This window comes from Megascapheus bottae, chromosome 12, assembly GCF_031878675.1.
Source record: "Megascapheus bottae isolate mThoBot1 chromosome 12, mThoBot2.hap1, whole genome shotgun sequence".
NCBI lineage: Eukaryota > Metazoa > Chordata > Mammalia > Rodentia > Geomyidae > Megascapheus > Megascapheus bottae.
Window position 1 is genome coordinate 57,883,793 of NC_143520.1, and position 16,585 is coordinate 57,900,377.

General features: G+C 38.4%; 1 protein-coding gene and 1 long non-coding RNA gene across 9 annotated transcripts in view; one reads left to right on the top strand and one right to left on the bottom strand.

The window, feature by feature from the left end:
- Deup1 (deuterosome assembly protein 1) overlaps nucleotides 1-16,585 on the bottom strand; it is a 79,238-nt gene that overhangs the window by 29,481 nt on the left and 33,172 nt on the right. For 6 of the 8 annotated variants that reach the window (XM_090343050.1, XM_090343042.1, XM_090343043.1 and 3 more), the window contains 4 exons: nucleotides 13,418-13,563; nucleotides 9,361-9,451; nucleotides 3,329-3,517; nucleotides 620-706 (listed from right to left, as the gene is read on the bottom strand). In XM_090343050.1, the coding sequence (XP_090199176.1) occupies nucleotides 620-706; nucleotides 3,329-3,517; nucleotides 9,361-9,451; nucleotides 13,418-13,563 (513 nt within the window). The remainder of the gene's footprint in view (nucleotides 1-619; nucleotides 707-3,328; nucleotides 3,518-9,360; nucleotides 9,452-13,417; nucleotides 13,564-16,585) is intronic. The other 2 variants (XM_090343046.1, XM_090343048.1) reach the window with 2 other exon arrangements.
- The window catches only part of LOC150056613 (uncharacterized), a 44,460-nt gene that overhangs the window by 27,465 nt on the left and 410 nt on the right, over nucleotides 1-16,585 (top strand). The window contains exon 2 of the long non-coding RNA XR_016537281.1: nucleotides 14,328-14,349. This is a non-coding gene — a long non-coding RNA (uncharacterized LOC150056613). The remainder of the gene's footprint in view (nucleotides 1-14,327; nucleotides 14,350-16,585) is intronic.

Sequence of the window (16,585 nt, forward strand, 5' to 3'; positions counted from 1 at the left end):
CAGAGAAGTAGTATATTAAACACAGAAATAAAGTACCGTGGCCTGCTCTAACCCTCATCAGATAGCTGAGGAAACTAGGACCAGGCTAATCAGCTACAGTGCTCACATGATTTCTGTGTGTTGAATTGCAGAAAAGTATACATCTATCAAGCATTGTCATCTACCCAGGCACACACACTGGGCCTTCCCTCCACACCAGCGCTCTGAGTGCTGCTCACCCAGCCTGGGCATGGCTTCCCCGTGGCAGGGAAAGTGCCACACGAAGACCCAAGTCAGACCAATACATTGCAACTGGGCTTTGGAGGTGCTTTCATGGGGTGAAGGTGGCTGTGGGATTTCAAGGCAACAGCAAGATCAAAAGCAATCCATTAGAAAGTTTGGCATGCTTGAGCAATGATTAGAATTTCAGCCAAAATCCAAGAAAAGAACAAAACCAAAACAGCCATAACCACAAAACCAAGAAATTCGAATCTTCCAGCCTGAGAATAAAAATGAAATGCATGTCAGTTTGCAAGCCCTGCATGCTATTATGAGACAAGGCCCCAGTAAACAATGTCTGGAAATCCTGACCAACTAAGTCATCTCTTGTTCAATTTATTGAATGAATTCAACGTATTACCATATACCGTCCGGGGTCTAAATCTCCCATCATTCCTTTTAGATGTGGGTTTTCTGCTCTGATGGCCTTATATCTCATATCTGAGACCTGAAAGTTCAGAAGACAAAAGGGAAATGTAAAATTTATAGTGAGAACTCCAAATTTTTAAAAATTAATTTTTATCTTGTGGATGCAGGTATTTTCTAAGTGTAGTAAAGGGGAATGATTCTTGGCTTTTAGCAGTTTATTCGGTGGCACACCACAGATAGGATCAATACTAAATTAAAAATAGATCCACTTACTTTCTGTTAACAGAAAAAAATCACCATTTTGAAAACATACTTAAATATGGCCAACTAAATTTCTTGAACTAATAATTAATTTTTACAGTATGTAATATGTGACATATTTAACCTTGTTCTTCCTTCCTTCCTTCCTTCTTTTCTTTTTGCCAGTCCTGGGGCATAACTCAGGGGTTGGGCACTCTCCTTGAGCTTTCTCAAGGCTAGAGCTCTACCACCTGAGCCACAGTACCACTTCTGACTTTTTCTGTGTATATGGCATTGAGGAATCGAACCCAGGGCTTCCTGCATGCTAGGCAAGCACTCTATCACTAGGACATGCTTCGGTCTCTTAATGTTCCTTGTTAGTCCTGTCAAGTTTCCTTGTGACTTTATTTTTCCCTCCTTTCCCCCTATGATTCTTCCATTTGACAGGACTTGGGTATAGTATCTGTCCTTTTGCTTTTATTAGTCTAATTTTTATTGAGACAGAGGTCTTGCTGTGAGCATCCTGCCTTAGCCTCCTAGTTGGTGAGATTAAAGCTCTGTACCACATAAGGCCATATAATGTGAAGCTAATTGAAAGGCCCTCCAGGATAGTGAAACAAAAGCCATATAATGAATGATTGTTGTCCTTAATGTACTATGTTGTCTCTCATCTCCTTTGCTGTCCCTTGGTTATCTCATATTGGTATAGTATCTCACTTTGTTATCTGATATATTGAATTTATTTGTATTTGGATATTTGAAATTTGATAGGGAAGGGGGGAAAACCAAGACGGGTGGGGGGTGTGGGGGGGGAGGGAAACGGGTACCAAGACATGTGAAAGGGTATCAATGTATGTGAATTAATGCACCTTCTATCTGGCAAATATCATGTAACCCTTTTACTAATTACAATAAAAAAAATAAAAAAAATAAAGCTCTGTACCACTATGTACAACCTGATCTTTCATTCGTCCAGGTCTCCTACCTCCACAAAACTTGCCTAAATTATAAAATACACACTAACTGTGTGAAAAATGAACTATGCAGTTTGTGGCATGGACAGGTGGGGGAAACGGGTGGAAAGCAAAGGAAGGGGTAGCACTGCCCCAAAAGAAATGTACTTGCTACCTGACTTATGATATGGCAAGTCCTCAAAACAATACCTTAATACTAACAATAAAACTAGACTAAAATTATACACTCACTGATAGTCTACACAAGAGAAGGTTATAGAGAGGGCAAGACAAATTGGTGTAAACAAGTAGAGGTGTGACAATGAAATGCCCACCCCTGTATAGCCTCTATAAGCTAAGTTTAAAAAGAATGTAGCCATAGTGGCAGTGATAATAAGAATTGTTCATTTATAATCATTCATAATCCAGCTGTGCATCCTGGTTACCATCCACTGTCCAGTACAAGGCATCTGCTGTCATGGACACAACACACAGTTTCCTGGGTATTGTACTCATAAATCACAGTTTAAGGCTCATAACTGAATGAAAGTAGAGTCTATTCTGTTTCCATAATAAACAAACGTTATTCCTAAAGTGACCCTCACCTGCCTAGAAAGTTACTGAAGTTTTCTCAGTAAGCAGTCACGTTCTGAAAACATCTAGAGTTGGAGTAAAAGGGCTGAGAATCTCTGTGGTCTCTACTGAGAGGGGGCATCTGACCTGATTGTGAGTAAGACTAAAAGAATTTAAAAGACAAGGAAGGAAGGAAGTGAAGGAAGGAAGAAAGAAAAAAATAGGAGAGGAGGAAAGGAAGGCAAAAAGAAATCGGGCAGGCAGTCATGTGTGCATATAATTCATTTGCAGTATTTTGGCAGGAGAATGCATGGCTGTTTTTCTTCAGGAATCATGCTACATGTGAGTTCAGTTAAATATGTTTCAAACAATTTCATGTTTCAAACAATTTCTGTGGGGTTTTTTGGTGCTGGTCCTAGGGCTTGAGTTCAGAACCAGAGCTCTGTTCTGAGCTTTCTTTTTGCTCTAGGCTAGCACTCTCCCACTTGAGCCATACTTCTGGCTTTTTTGTAATAGCTTAATCTTTCTGTGTGTGTGCTAGTCCTGGGGGCTTGAACTCAGGGCCTACGTGTTGTCCCTTAGCTTTTCCACTCAAGGCTGCTGACATTTTGCTACTTGAGCCAAAGCTCCATCTCTCCAGCTTTTTGTTGATGTTTTTGTTGGTTAATGGGAGCTATGAGTCGCACAGAGCTTTTCTGCAGGGGTTGGCTTTAAATTGTGATCCTCAGATCTCAGCCTCCTGAGTAGCAAGTTCTCCCTTTCTTTTTAGGGACACTTTTCTGTGTCTCATGGGTGTTATGTGGCTCCATACAGTACTTCCACAGCCCCAGGAGCCTTTCTGTGATGCCAATTCCTGACAAGAATGGGGGGAGGGCTTCCAGTGAGCCCTCAGCAGGGTCCGGCCATGGAAAGGGACCTGCTCCTTGCTTGCATACCTGTTGTTTGGCTAACATTTTTTCTTTTATTTCTAACTCTATCTTCAATTGTTTTTCAAGAAGGGTAGCTTTTTTCATGACAGTTGCTATGGTGATCTCCTTCTGATGAAGCTCCTGCGTTAAGTCAGATATTTCATTCCTCATTCTTTCCTGCTCAGAGCGGTGGTACTCTTCTGCCTCATATCTTATCTGCAAACAAGAGAGCAGCTTTAAGTTTTTACTAGTTAGATCCAGTCTACCTATCCTAAAAGGTTCAGCAGGCTCCTCTGTACCTTCCTTTTTTAAGAAAAGCAAAACTGAAAACAAGAAGACTTAGTGATTCATTTACATTTTTCCTTCTAGTTACAAGATTTGATTTTTCATGTCTGTTTTCTGTTGTGTGGTCTGTTAAGGGATAGTAGAAAATAGAAACTAGAAAGTAGTAAAAATATTATCCAAGACTTTTTATTATGTGTTAAACAGAAGATTTTTCTACATAGCTCAGGCTATAGGTAGTATCTTGCCTCAAGCTCTCAAGTGGCTGAGATTATAGGAATGCACCACCACTATGCTCACGCTTTCAAGCACTTTTCATACGGAAAAAAATGGCCTAAAGAGATGAAGCAATTGGTTCCAAGCTGACTGGCAGAGCTTATATGGAGCCTAGAGCTCTTGGCTCTAAATTTAGTATACTACAATACTAAATGGTGTTGTGCTGTTCATGACAAAACACAATGTTTTTCAGAATCACATGGTGATAAATTTAAAACTTCCTATGTCCACCAAAGTGTGTCACTGGCTCACTTGCAGAGCACACACACTCTCTAAGTGGGCGAAGCTTTCTATGCAGCAACTGTGATACCACTTGATTCTACTCTTCATTGCCTTCCTTCCAGATGCAGCCAACTCTGTCCACTATTTCACTCCCCATTATACCTCATTTCACATTTCCTGTGCCCCTGTTCTTTTCACTGCTTACAGCTCACCTCTGTCCTCTCTTCCTATCACTGTGGGCTTGGTTCTGCTGCTAGCATCTTCCTAGAAACCACAGAAAGTTCCTAAGTCTTAGGTTCAGAGATAAAATGCAAGTCAGTGCTCTCAGAAAAAAATCATCATCCATTAGGGGGAAACAGAAAAGGAAAATTATAGTACAGAGAAGAAATGGTTGCTACTGATATGGAGGCCAGAGTGCTTGATGTATCCCGAGGGATGGATGTCAGCCCGGGCACCCAGAGAGGAGGTTAGCAGGCCAATTGTTACAGGATGAATGGAAGACAGCCAGAGGGTGAGATGGAGCCAGGATCCCGGGCAAATAATACAGTAAAGATTCGAGTGAGGTAGCAATTGACACTCAGAGCAGTGGAGTGGATAGAAAATGGTGTCATGAGAAACCAGGCAAGAGAGGTGGAGTTGAGACTACCACAGATATGTATGTGGATTGATTCCAGGATAAAAAATGAGCATTTCCACTTTAGCTTTAAATATGCAATATATATGTCTAAAAGAATAATTTCTTTCTCTGAGTATCACTCTCCATTTCTTTCTCTCCCTCCCTCCCTTCTCAACTCTTTTCTGTCTCCTAGTAGCCAGAATACTGTTAAAATGTCTTTGAAATGATCAATTCTTTCATCTAATCCAATGTACTGGCAGAATTCAAGTTGAAAATTGTCTCAAAAAATACAGTGAATATTGCTTAAGTTTGTTTAACTGCATTAATATCTACAAATGGCCCACACATTAAGAATGGCTTATGGGGGCCGGGAGTTTGGCCTAGTGGTAGAGCGCTTGCCTTAGCATGCATAAAGACCTGGGTTCGATTCTTTGGTGTCACATATATAGAAAAAAAAAAAACAGAAATGATGCAGAGGCTCAAGTCGTAGAGCTCTAGTCTTGAGAAAGCCATCCTTCACCACCCCTCCCCCCGCCCAAAGAAAAGAATGGCTTCTGTAACTTTTTATTCTTTTATCTTTATTTATTTTTATGCCAGTAATAGGGCTTGCATTCAGTCTCATGCTCTTGATTAGTGTTTTTGGTCAAGGCTGGCACTCTACCACTTGAGCCACACGCCTTCACTTCAGGTTTTTGCTGGTTAATTGGAGATAAGAGACTCACAGACTATCCTGTCTGGACTGGCTTTTAACCTTCATCTTCAGATTTCAGCCTCCTGAGTAGCTAGGATTACAGGTTTAAGCCAGTGGCACCAGGCTGTCTCTCTCTCACAGAGTTTGCAGGAATCATCTAATTCAATCCTCACAGTCTCTCTGACTAGAATAAAGTATGTAACTTTCCAGTCTCATTCCCCATATGAAAGGGAATGAGAACCAACCCATAACCTTATCTATTGTGCTTGGCAATGTCCTGATGGTAGGCTGGCCCTAGGAGAGGACTGACACATATTGGTACGAGCTGAGTTTCAGGGAAAACACTAGAGCGGAATGACTTCTTATCAAGGGGCAAATTGAATTCTTGTCAGGCCTTGTGTCATCTACCCCCTCATCTGTCTCTATTCTTCTTATGAACATTTTTAGAATTTCAGAGTTGGACAAAACCCCTAGAAATTATGTGGTCTTAACTTTACCATTTACTACATGGGAGGAAGGAAAGACCATAAAAAGAAATGGTGGGGGTGGGGAACATGGTTAAATTCTCAAAGCAGAGTTTAGAAGCCTGGAAGACAAACACTCTAAGCCAATGGTGTTTTAAAGGAGGCCAACTGAATTTCTCTCACCTCCAATTTTTCTCCTTACAATTTATTTGATAAAATAACAGCATTGTTCTATAGTGTGTGCTGATCTGGATTTTGCCAATTGCAAAAAAGAAAAAACAATGTGGTTTAATTTAACATGTTCCTCTTAAAAACAGAGCACACAAAATAAAAATAAAGATGAATGCACTAAAATGAAAAAACTATTTTTAGTATTTATAAAATGCTTAGATATTAAAACGGCATGCTACATGACAAAGCTTGTTTCTAAATGAGATTAATTTACCTGAGCTTCAAATGACTTTCAGCTTTATTAAAAAATGGGAGTTTTATTACAAAATAGATGACTAAAAATAACTTTGTCCTGGGAAAAGAGAAAACACTGGCAGAATTCATAACACGTGGCTCTTGTTGGTTTTATAACAATGGAATGAAAATGTTCTTCACAAACACTTCCTAGAAACTCTAGCTATTTATATTTAGTTTTTGGGTTTTTTTTTTTCTGTAACCTTTCCTGCACAGAACTGCTTGGCTACTGGTCTCCAAGAACCTCTTACATGTGACCTCAGTTTCAATGGGCATGAAATTATTAAATTCTTTATAATATTCAAGGTATTCTTTCTCTGTCAATGTAACACATGACAGTATGGGTCTTTAAGCAATTTTTAAAAAATTCATAACATGTTCACTGGGGACAAAAGCAATTTTTTGATTAAAAGTAAAAATACTGGTAAAGGAAATGGTACTATGGCTCAAAGTAGTAGAGGACCAGCTTTGAACAAAAAGCTCAGGAACAGTGCCCAGGCCCTGAGTGCAAGCCCCATGACTGCCTATATATACATATACACACACATATATATATGTGTGTGTATATGTATATATATGTATATGTATATGTATATGTATATATTGGAAAATTGGCTTCAATGGACTGTGGTATTGATGTATTTTATTATTTTGAAGTAGTTTACAAAGGGGAGTCAATTCAATATGTCCATTGAGAGTACAATGCATCTTGATCAATGTCATCTTTTCATCATTCTCTCCCAACACCACCTATCCCCGATTTACCAAATTCCACACTTCACATTTATACATTCAATATTATGACTGCATTTGTGGTCTTGAAGTGTTCAAAATAAAAGGGAAATGCTGCTTCATAATTTGTAACACGTTTTTTTGATAGTTCTTCAGTAAGCTGTGTCAGACAGGCCTTCCCATCCCTGCATTTCCTATAGAATTCTTCAGGCTGGTTTTCCCTACGGCATGCTCTACAAGTATTGGTTGAATCATACAACCAAAACAATTTATGACCCTTTACAATTATGGGAGAACTTAGCCTTGATGTTAGTTAACTGGTCCTCTAGATATTTACTTTCATTGCCTGTGTTTTAAGCATAGTGCACAATAAACGAGAATTCTAAGCCACACTCAGCTTTAACTTATACAACCATTTGGAGTTTACAGCACTGCAAGTTCTAAATGATTGTCAAATCTAAAAACTTGACAAAGACTTCTCAGAAGAAGTAACAATGGCAATAGACACAAGAAGAAATGTTCAACATCTTTGGCCACAAAGGAATTGCAAATCAAAACAACGCTGAGATTCCACCTCACCTCAGTTAGAATGGATGCTATCAAGAAAACTAACAATAGCAAATGCTGGTGAGGATTTGGCAAAAGGGAATCTATTATATGGTTGGTGGGAATGTAAGTTGTATAACCACTCTGGAAAGTAGTCTGGATGATCTACTATGACCCAGCAATTCTGCTCCTGGGCATTTATCAAACAGAGCACAAACAAGGCTATAGTAAAGCCATGACTGCAACCATGTTCACTGCAGCACTATTTACCATAGTCACGATATGAAATCAGCCCAGATGTCCCTCAATGGATGAATGGATCAAGAAAATGTGGTGTATATACACAATTAATTCTACTCATCCATCAGAAAGAATGATAGTGTACCATTTGCAAAGAAATAGAAAGACCTGGAAAAAATTATATTAAGTGAAGTAAGCCAGACCCAGAGAAACAAAAGTTGGATGGTTTCCCTCATTTGTGGTAGGTGGAATGTGCCTATAAGTCTGTAAGTAAAATTATTATGTGGTATGCATGCAGCTACCAATGAATTACCTGAAGTATAACTGACTCTATGCAGAATCCAAATAGTATTATTCATTAGAAAGACTAAGTCAAAACCCAGCAAAATAAGTACTAGGCTACAGTGGATACTTTCAAGAGCTGGGATGAGGCCAAAGGCAGAGGGATAAACTTATGGGGGTAGGGGAGAGGGAGAAATACAGTCAAGAATGCATTGTTTATATCACAGAATAAAAAAAATAAGGGAAGAGGTGGCTTGAAGGCATGTGATGATATTGAAGGGATGGCACAGATCAAGGTGCACTGTATACAGAAACTGTTAAATGCAAAAATTCAAAATATAGTCTAAAAGATTAAGGAAAATGAAGGAAAGGGTGAGTTGGGAGGGTTGGATGATAATGTTAAAAGGGTTGACATTGATCAAAAGGAACTGTATTCATTAAACTTCTGTGTTGAATAGAAACTCCTTTGTAAACTATTTAATGATATAAAAATATTAAAAATATTAAAAAATAAAGACTTGGGAAGTATCTAGAATCTATGACAAATATCTAGAATCTCTGATAAACAGGACAGCACTACCGAATTTTACTAGAATGAAATATACATGTGTACACACACACACACACACACACATTCTATGCTACTACAGGGGCTTAAGTTTTCTCTCAAGGCTGGTGCTCTACGAGAGTCATGCTTCCACATTTGCTTTCTTCCAGTTAACTGGCGAGTCTCTAAGATTTGTTTGTATGCTTTGGCTAGCTTCCATTCATGATCCTCAAATAAGTCTTCTGAGTAGCTAGGATTATGGGTATGAGACCTGGTATCTGGTAAGAATGCCCTGAGCAGCTATTATTGATTTATTTCTTCTTCATCACAGCCTGCTCAAAAGGCTCTGGAGCGAGGTGCACATGCACATGAGTGCAAGGTCTGTGGTGTCCTCCTTACTTCTGGACAACTCTCCCACAACCATTCCCCAACTCTGTGCACTCTCTTGAGGCAGATATAACCCAAAGCCTGTGTTTACACCAGCAGGGTTACAGTTATTGGCTTGGTAAATTATTATTTTAGGGGAAAATTATAGCAGCAAGAAGAGAGGGCGAGAGAGAGAGAGAGAGAGAGAGAGAGAGAGAGAGAGAGAGAGAGAGAGAGAGAGAGAGAGAGAGAGAGAGAGAATTTCTTTATCTTCTTGAATGAAAAAACTTTAGGCTGACTTGCAAGAATGAAGCTCATTATTTCCCATACCTTGTTTAATTCTTTTTCATGATCCCCTGAAAACAGATCTTTCTTCTTCCTTTCTGGTTCTTTCACAGAAGTTGAATAAGATGATTCAAGTCTACAAATTAAAAAATAGGCAAAAATGAAGCTTAACTTGATAAATTGTTATGATTATATAGTTAATTTAGACTGCTGTCTAAATTATCCTCTGTGCAGAAGAAAAAGTATTGCTTTGTTGGGAAACATTTCTAGTTACAGAAACTGCAAGTCCTAATATATCCAGATCAAACAACCATTTATGTCTTTAACTGGGTGAGAGTGATTTTGATGAGAAAAAGCCAGTTATGACTTTGGAGCTTTAATGTGTTAAAGAAAATCAGCATACTACTGGGATTTTATATGTCTATATGATTTTTGGATGAGGAGAAAAGGCTGCTTCCTATGGTAAGAGAGTTTGGGGGCCCATTCTAAGAAAAGAGACATACCCAACTTTCAAATGCTTTGTGGAAAGCAACTCTGCCAGAAAAAGTGCAAAGGGAGCAACTACTCCATAAAAATGCTCAAAAATGATTACATCTGACGACCGCCCAAGAGACACTTCAAATGCAGCTATTCTTGACGATGCATGCCCAAAATGGAACTGCAACTCCCTATTCATACTAGAGAAAGGAAGCAGGAACTTGTATAAAGATGATTCCCATAGGAGGCTTGAGAAAGGCATGTGATGTTCACTTCCTTGTGAAGTAACTCAGTAAAATTAAAAGCAGTAAAAGACCAAGGTAAGCTGGGTGCTGGTAGCTTACCCCTGTAATCCTAGCTACTCAGGAGGCTGAGATATGAGGATTGAGGTTTAAAGCCAGCCAGGGCACTAAAATCTATGAGACTCATCTTCGGTTAACCACCAGAAAACCAGAAGTGGCACAGTGGCTCAAGGAGTAGAGTGGTAGTCTTGAGCTCAGGGACAGTGCCCAGGCCCAGATTTCAAGCCCTGTGACTGACCCCACCCAAAAAAAGACCAAGATAAAGACAATCAGGCCGGAGGTAGGGAAACGCAGCTTTCTATCTGAAGCCAGTTCAAATGCAGCTGTTCAGACTCCACTGCGAGTGCAATATTTCCAAAATATTTTTTGAGAAGGTTCCAAACAGTGAAAACATATCACTCACAATAAAGTAAAATCTGAGTAATGATGAAGAGAACCAATTTCAAGAATAGAAAGTAAAAGATATAAATTCAGTGATACCTCTTCTGAGATACAGGCATCTAGGCCAGACTGATTAAGTGTAGACAACTAAATACACCAGAGCATATTTTCCTGCTGTATTGTTAATCATGAAAACTTACTTTCATGTTTACTATTTGTCTTTTCCATGTTTGTACGTGTACATAAATAAATACACCATTTCCTATAATGATAATACATGCTTTCCTTACAGTGAGATACTGTTTTTCAGTCTTCTTTATCTCCCACTTAAGGCATCATTTGAATATTTACCATTTTATCCAGTAGCGTCTAAAACATCATTTTCAGATTATTCTTAGATCTTTAGTCATCTGCTATGATTTTGGAGAACTGAAAAATGGAACTGTTTGTATACTCTACCCTGAACTGAGTGCTAAAATCCTCTCAACAATTCCTAAAGCTCAATGAGTAAGTGGAAAAAAATGTCCAGTTCCAAAATGGACAGAGGCTAAGAGAAAAATAGTCATGCTAATATAAGTTGCTAATATAAATGTATAAAGGAATGATAATTTGCCATGTAGAAAAGGCATATTGCAGTTATTTTGAATTATCAGATCAAGGCACTTCTGCCACTAGCAAAACATTATCGAGAAAGATTCTGAAATGAGCATTTTTACTTTTATCCCACTAGTAGTCTGGGCTGATTCACCTCGACACAACTACAAAAAAGAAACAAAAGAAGCCAAGAAACAAAGCAGCTCAAAGGCAACCACGAGAACAAAGTAACAGGATTTGAAACCTGCAGAGGGGAAGGCTAAGTCTGACATGCGCAGCACAGCGCCAGCTGTGAGCACACAGAACACAGCACCAGGCATTGGAAGCTTCTTACACTCCATTTCTTCTGGAGTTCTAGAACTGAGAGATTCCCTCCAGACCACAAAGATGTCAGATAAAAAAGCACGTTAAACAGAGAGCAGAAATTGGCAGAATAAAGTCTGTATTAGCCAAATACATAAAGCGCAAGACTTTGGGCCAAACCATATGTTTAGGAAAGCTGACAATACTTGAGGTTCAAAAGCCTTTTATGAGTACCACAGGGGAAAAGATCAGAGATGCAACCAGGATTTGTATTTCCTTTGTCCTCAGGCATAGGAATCCTTTCTTTGTGCAGAGGCATCACTCACCAACTCGCTACACTGGAACAGCACCTTGCACATAAACAATGTCCAGAAGATGACTAACCATCAGCAGTGATGATGCATCGCACAGCACAGAGACCAACAGTACCGACAGGCCTTGTCTCTTTCCTAAGCCACACCACGGGCCATCCTCAGGGACTCTCATGTGCCACTGGTTGTTAAGGACAAACTGAAAAGAAATGCCAGCATGTCCTTCAACTTGGAAGAAATAAGCACTCCCTTTAAAACCAGGATTCTGCTCTATAAAATCTCCTTTGGCATTTAGATAGTCAACTGTTTAATCTCATCACGGGCCTGGCATTAGAGACTAAGGACACTCACTGTCTCTTCAACAGCACAACATTTGAAGTCTTCAGCTGTCCCTGTTTCCTTTGTGATTACAGACTACAGTGTCTGTTTTAAAGAGGAAAATCTGTCTTCCCAAGAACCATTCAAGGCACTGACAAGATGAGGAGGGTGGAAGCAAAGATGATGCCACCTACAAGTGAAAAAGCACCAGACTCACAGGCAATCAGAAGGTCTTGAAATATATGGAATAAGTATTATTTTGCTGCAGAAGTATCTGTAAATTATATATATATATATATGGAGGTACATTATCTGAAGCATTATCTGAGTTCTCTTGGCCAAACACATGAAGAAGTGCAAGAATTTGGATCAAATCACTTATTGAAGGAAAGCTGGTAATGTTTGGGGTTTATTTTATTTTTTTGCTGTATACTACTGATATCCTAAAGAATAACTGTTTTAAGACAAGCTTTGACTCAATGTGACAAATGTAGCCATAAGTCAGAACATGCCATATTTTCTATGTAAGAATAATTTTAAAGCTAAAATAATCATTAGTTCATTTGAATACTTTTAAATTTATCAATTAGCAGCATAGTAATTAAAAATAAACTTTAGCTTATTTTATAAATATATTTTAGTTTTTATGAAAAATACAATTTTTTTTCTTGTAGTACTCGAGTTGAACTCAGGACCTCACACACTTGCTAGGCAGGTAATTCTGCTGAGCCATACCTTAGCATAGCATAGCATACCATATCTCTACCCCTGCTTTTATTTATTTTATTTTTTGAATTCAAATGGTCTGTTTTAGTCATCCTGGTTGTGACAATAGTTCATCCAATGCCTGTGTGCCCAATTTTCCTCTGTTGAATGGCTATATTTTTCCGCATGAGCTGGCCTGGAAATTCGATCCTCTCAGTGTTAGTTTTCCCTGTATCTTAGCACAAGAGGACCGAATTCCCATGCCCAGCTATAGGTTGAGAAGGAATCTCACGGTCTTTTCTGCCCAAGCTGGCCTCCAACCTCAATCCTCCAGTTTTAGCCTCCCAAGTATCTAATTTACAGACTGAGCCATGGGCACCACGTTCACATACAAACTTCTTTTTTTTTTTTTTTTTGGTGGGTCATGGGGCTTGAACTCAGCCTGGGTGCTGTCCTTGAGCTCTTCAGCTCAAGATTACTGCCCTCCCCTTGAGCCAAGTCCCACTTCCTGTTTTCTAGAGGTTAATTGGAGAACAGAGTCTCAGGTTCTTTTGTGCCCAGGCTCGCTTTGAATCTTGATCCTCCGATCCCAGCCTCTTGAGTAGCTAGGATTATAGGCGTGAGCCATCGCACCAGCCTCACACAAACTTTAAAAACACATTATTATCATGTTTTGAATGGTTTCTCTCAGACTGTCAGATAGGACTATACCTTTTTTTATTTTCTTGAACATTTTGGCACTCTCCGACTTTCAGTAATTCTCTGTGTAACTGCAGCCGTTCCATTTCTATAATTCTTAAGAGATCATCACGTGACTGCAGCTCATTTTTAACCTCAGACAGTCCCGCCTCCATGGCCTGCTTAAAAATATTAAAAATGTTTTATGCCCATTTTTCATATTATTACATATAATACATTTTAAATACTCATCATTGATAAACCAGACTTTTGTTTTGCTAGTCCTGAGCCTTGAACTCAGGGCCTGGGCACTGTCCTTGAGCTTTCTCAGGGCTAACATTCTACCACTTGAGCTACAGCACCACATCCAGCTTTTTCTGTGGATGTGGTACTGAGTACTTGAACCCAGGGCTTTGAATATGTTAGGCAAGTACTCTTGCACTGGGCCACACTCCTGGCCAACACAGACTTCTTTTAAAAGACTGAGAATTTAGTCTTTATTTGCTCTGTCTTACACAATTACACCCATTTTACCACTCAATTACTAACCAATATTTACTGAGCTCTACTTACTCTGAGAAGGGGGACGATGTAATATAACTATCCTCGGGTAAGCTTATCATCTAACAATAAAGAATAATCAAGTACAACAAACCATCACATAAACATGGCCAGATATACATAAACTTGAAAGAATGAAATAAAAGCTCAAGTGGTTGAACAAGTTTACATTCTCACCAGCCATTTTTTTCTTTCAAAATAATTTTTTAAAACATACAATGGTTCTAAACTCTCTTTTGATCACAGTTCCTTGTAGATACTAGGTGTTTAATAATTATTACTGAACTTGAGATTGGGAACATTAATAGTGGTTTTACATAGTGATATATAGCCATGGGCTTAATAACTACTGATTTGTTTCTAATCATATTGTTTTCTTTAGGAAGAAAAGTTTGAATTCTTGGGTAAGTGAACATCATGCTTTCTTTGTACATTCAGGGAATATAAGTGATGATTGATACTTTGTCAGGCACTATAGTAATAGAAAATACAAAATCCTTAGCATTACACTAAATGTAAGGACTTCCAGGATACAGAAACAAAAGCCATATAATGAGTGATTGTTGTCCTTAATGTACTATGTTATCTCTCATCGCTTTTGCTGTCCCTTGGTTATCTCATATTGTTACAGTATTTCACCTTGTTATCTGATATATTTTATACATGCTTAATTGGTTATTTGGAATAGGATAGGGAAGGGGGGAAATCAAGATGAGCGGAGGAAGAGGAGAGGGAAATGGGGACCAAGACATGAGAAAGGGTATCAATATTTGTGAAGTAACGTACCTTCTATCTGGTGAATATAATGTAACCCTTCTATTAATTACAATAAAAATATATGAAAAAAAACAAGCTGAAACAGAGGTGTGCCCTAGCTTTGAGCAAAAAAGTTCAAGGACAACAAGAAGGATCTGAATTAAAGCCCAGGACAAAAATGAAAACAGTTGGGGGGAGGAAAAGTGGGAGAAAACATGGGAAGTAGTATCAATGTTCAAGAAGTAATGTACCCACTATCTGACCAATGCAACTGTAACCCCTCTCTCTATACAGCACTCTGAAAAAAAAAATGGGGTGGGGAGTTTGGTCTAATAGTAGAGTGCTTGCGTAGCATGCATGAAGACTTGGGTTTGATTTCCCCATACATAGAAAAAATTGGAAGTGGTACAGTGGCTCAGGTGGTAGAGTTCTAGCTTTGGGAAATCCCAGGGACAGTGTTCAGGCCCTGAGTTCAAGCCCCACGACTAGCAAAAAAAAAAAAAAAAAAAGAAAGTTAATAATTCTGGTATATTTGAAAAATGCCTACAATTTATTTTTGTCATGAACTTCTAATGGGGAATCATGTACATTTAGAGGTGAGTATGGTGTAGCACAGAAATAGTGAGTGGGATGTAATTAATATGTACACTGATACGTTTCAGGGTTGTAGAATGACAAATGGGAAGATGCAATCCACGGGAAAATTCAGATGCAGCTGGCATTAAAACATGTTGCAAACTAAAGGAAATGTTACATATAATGAATGGCAGTAATTCGAAATGCATTACTTTCTTCTGCATTCATGTGCAAGATGTGAAATATAGTCAAATAACAATTTTGCAGAAACAGAAGATGAATTTCTCATAGAATATTATAGTTGCTTATTATTTACTGCTAATTATTCCCACTTGGCCAAATACAACTTTTTTTTTTCAAATACAACTTTTATAAAAATAAATTTAAGGCCCATCTGTTAGTCAGAAGTCTGCTTAATGATTTGAGAGTAGCAGTGATTTTAAACCTTTAAATTAACTAACATATAATTTGATAGTTTTTTTTACTTTGTTTTTACCTTAAAACAAAAGGATGAGATGTGAATAAAATGTTGAAAAAAATAAAATAGAGAAAAAGCATTATTTTCACCATTTTCCCAACGAGATAAAAATATTTAGCATTTTCCTAAGAGTAGAAATCTTAATTTTTTAAGCAAGTTACTTTTTAAAAATCTTTTTCATTAGAACAACAGATCTTTTCTTTTTCTAACCATGGTTCAGATTAATTTTGATTTGCTTTTTAATATAAGTGTATTATTTTGAAAAATATAAAATGGAAAAGCATTGTTTAATTTTAATAGTGTTCCTAGATCCAAACATCATCATCATCATTATTATTATTATCTGTCCAGTCATGGGAGTTGAACTCTGGGCCTGGACACTGTCAGCTCTTCAGCTCAAGGCTAGCACCCTAGCCTTGAGCCACAGAGCCACTTCTGGTTTTCTGGTAATTATGGACATGAGTCTCAGGGACCTTTTGTGCCTGGGCTTGCTTTGAACCCTGATCCTCAGATCTCAGCCTCCTGAGTAGCTAGGATTACAGGTGTGGTCCACCACACCCAGCTTCCAAACATTATTTTTAAATTAAAAAATGTTCATAAATATAATTTTGGTAAAGTATAAATTCCTCATGAAAATCTATATAAACTATTAGCCCAAAGACTTCTGTGTCAGAATCCTGGTGGCTGAACCTTGGAAGGGATTTGGTAGGAAGCCCTTCTATAACTTCTCACCTCTTCCTCATCCCTGTTTGGCTTCCTGGCCACAAATGGAGAGCTTTTATTCTACCACACGTACCCACCCTAAAGTTCTTTCTGCCACAGGTCTAAGG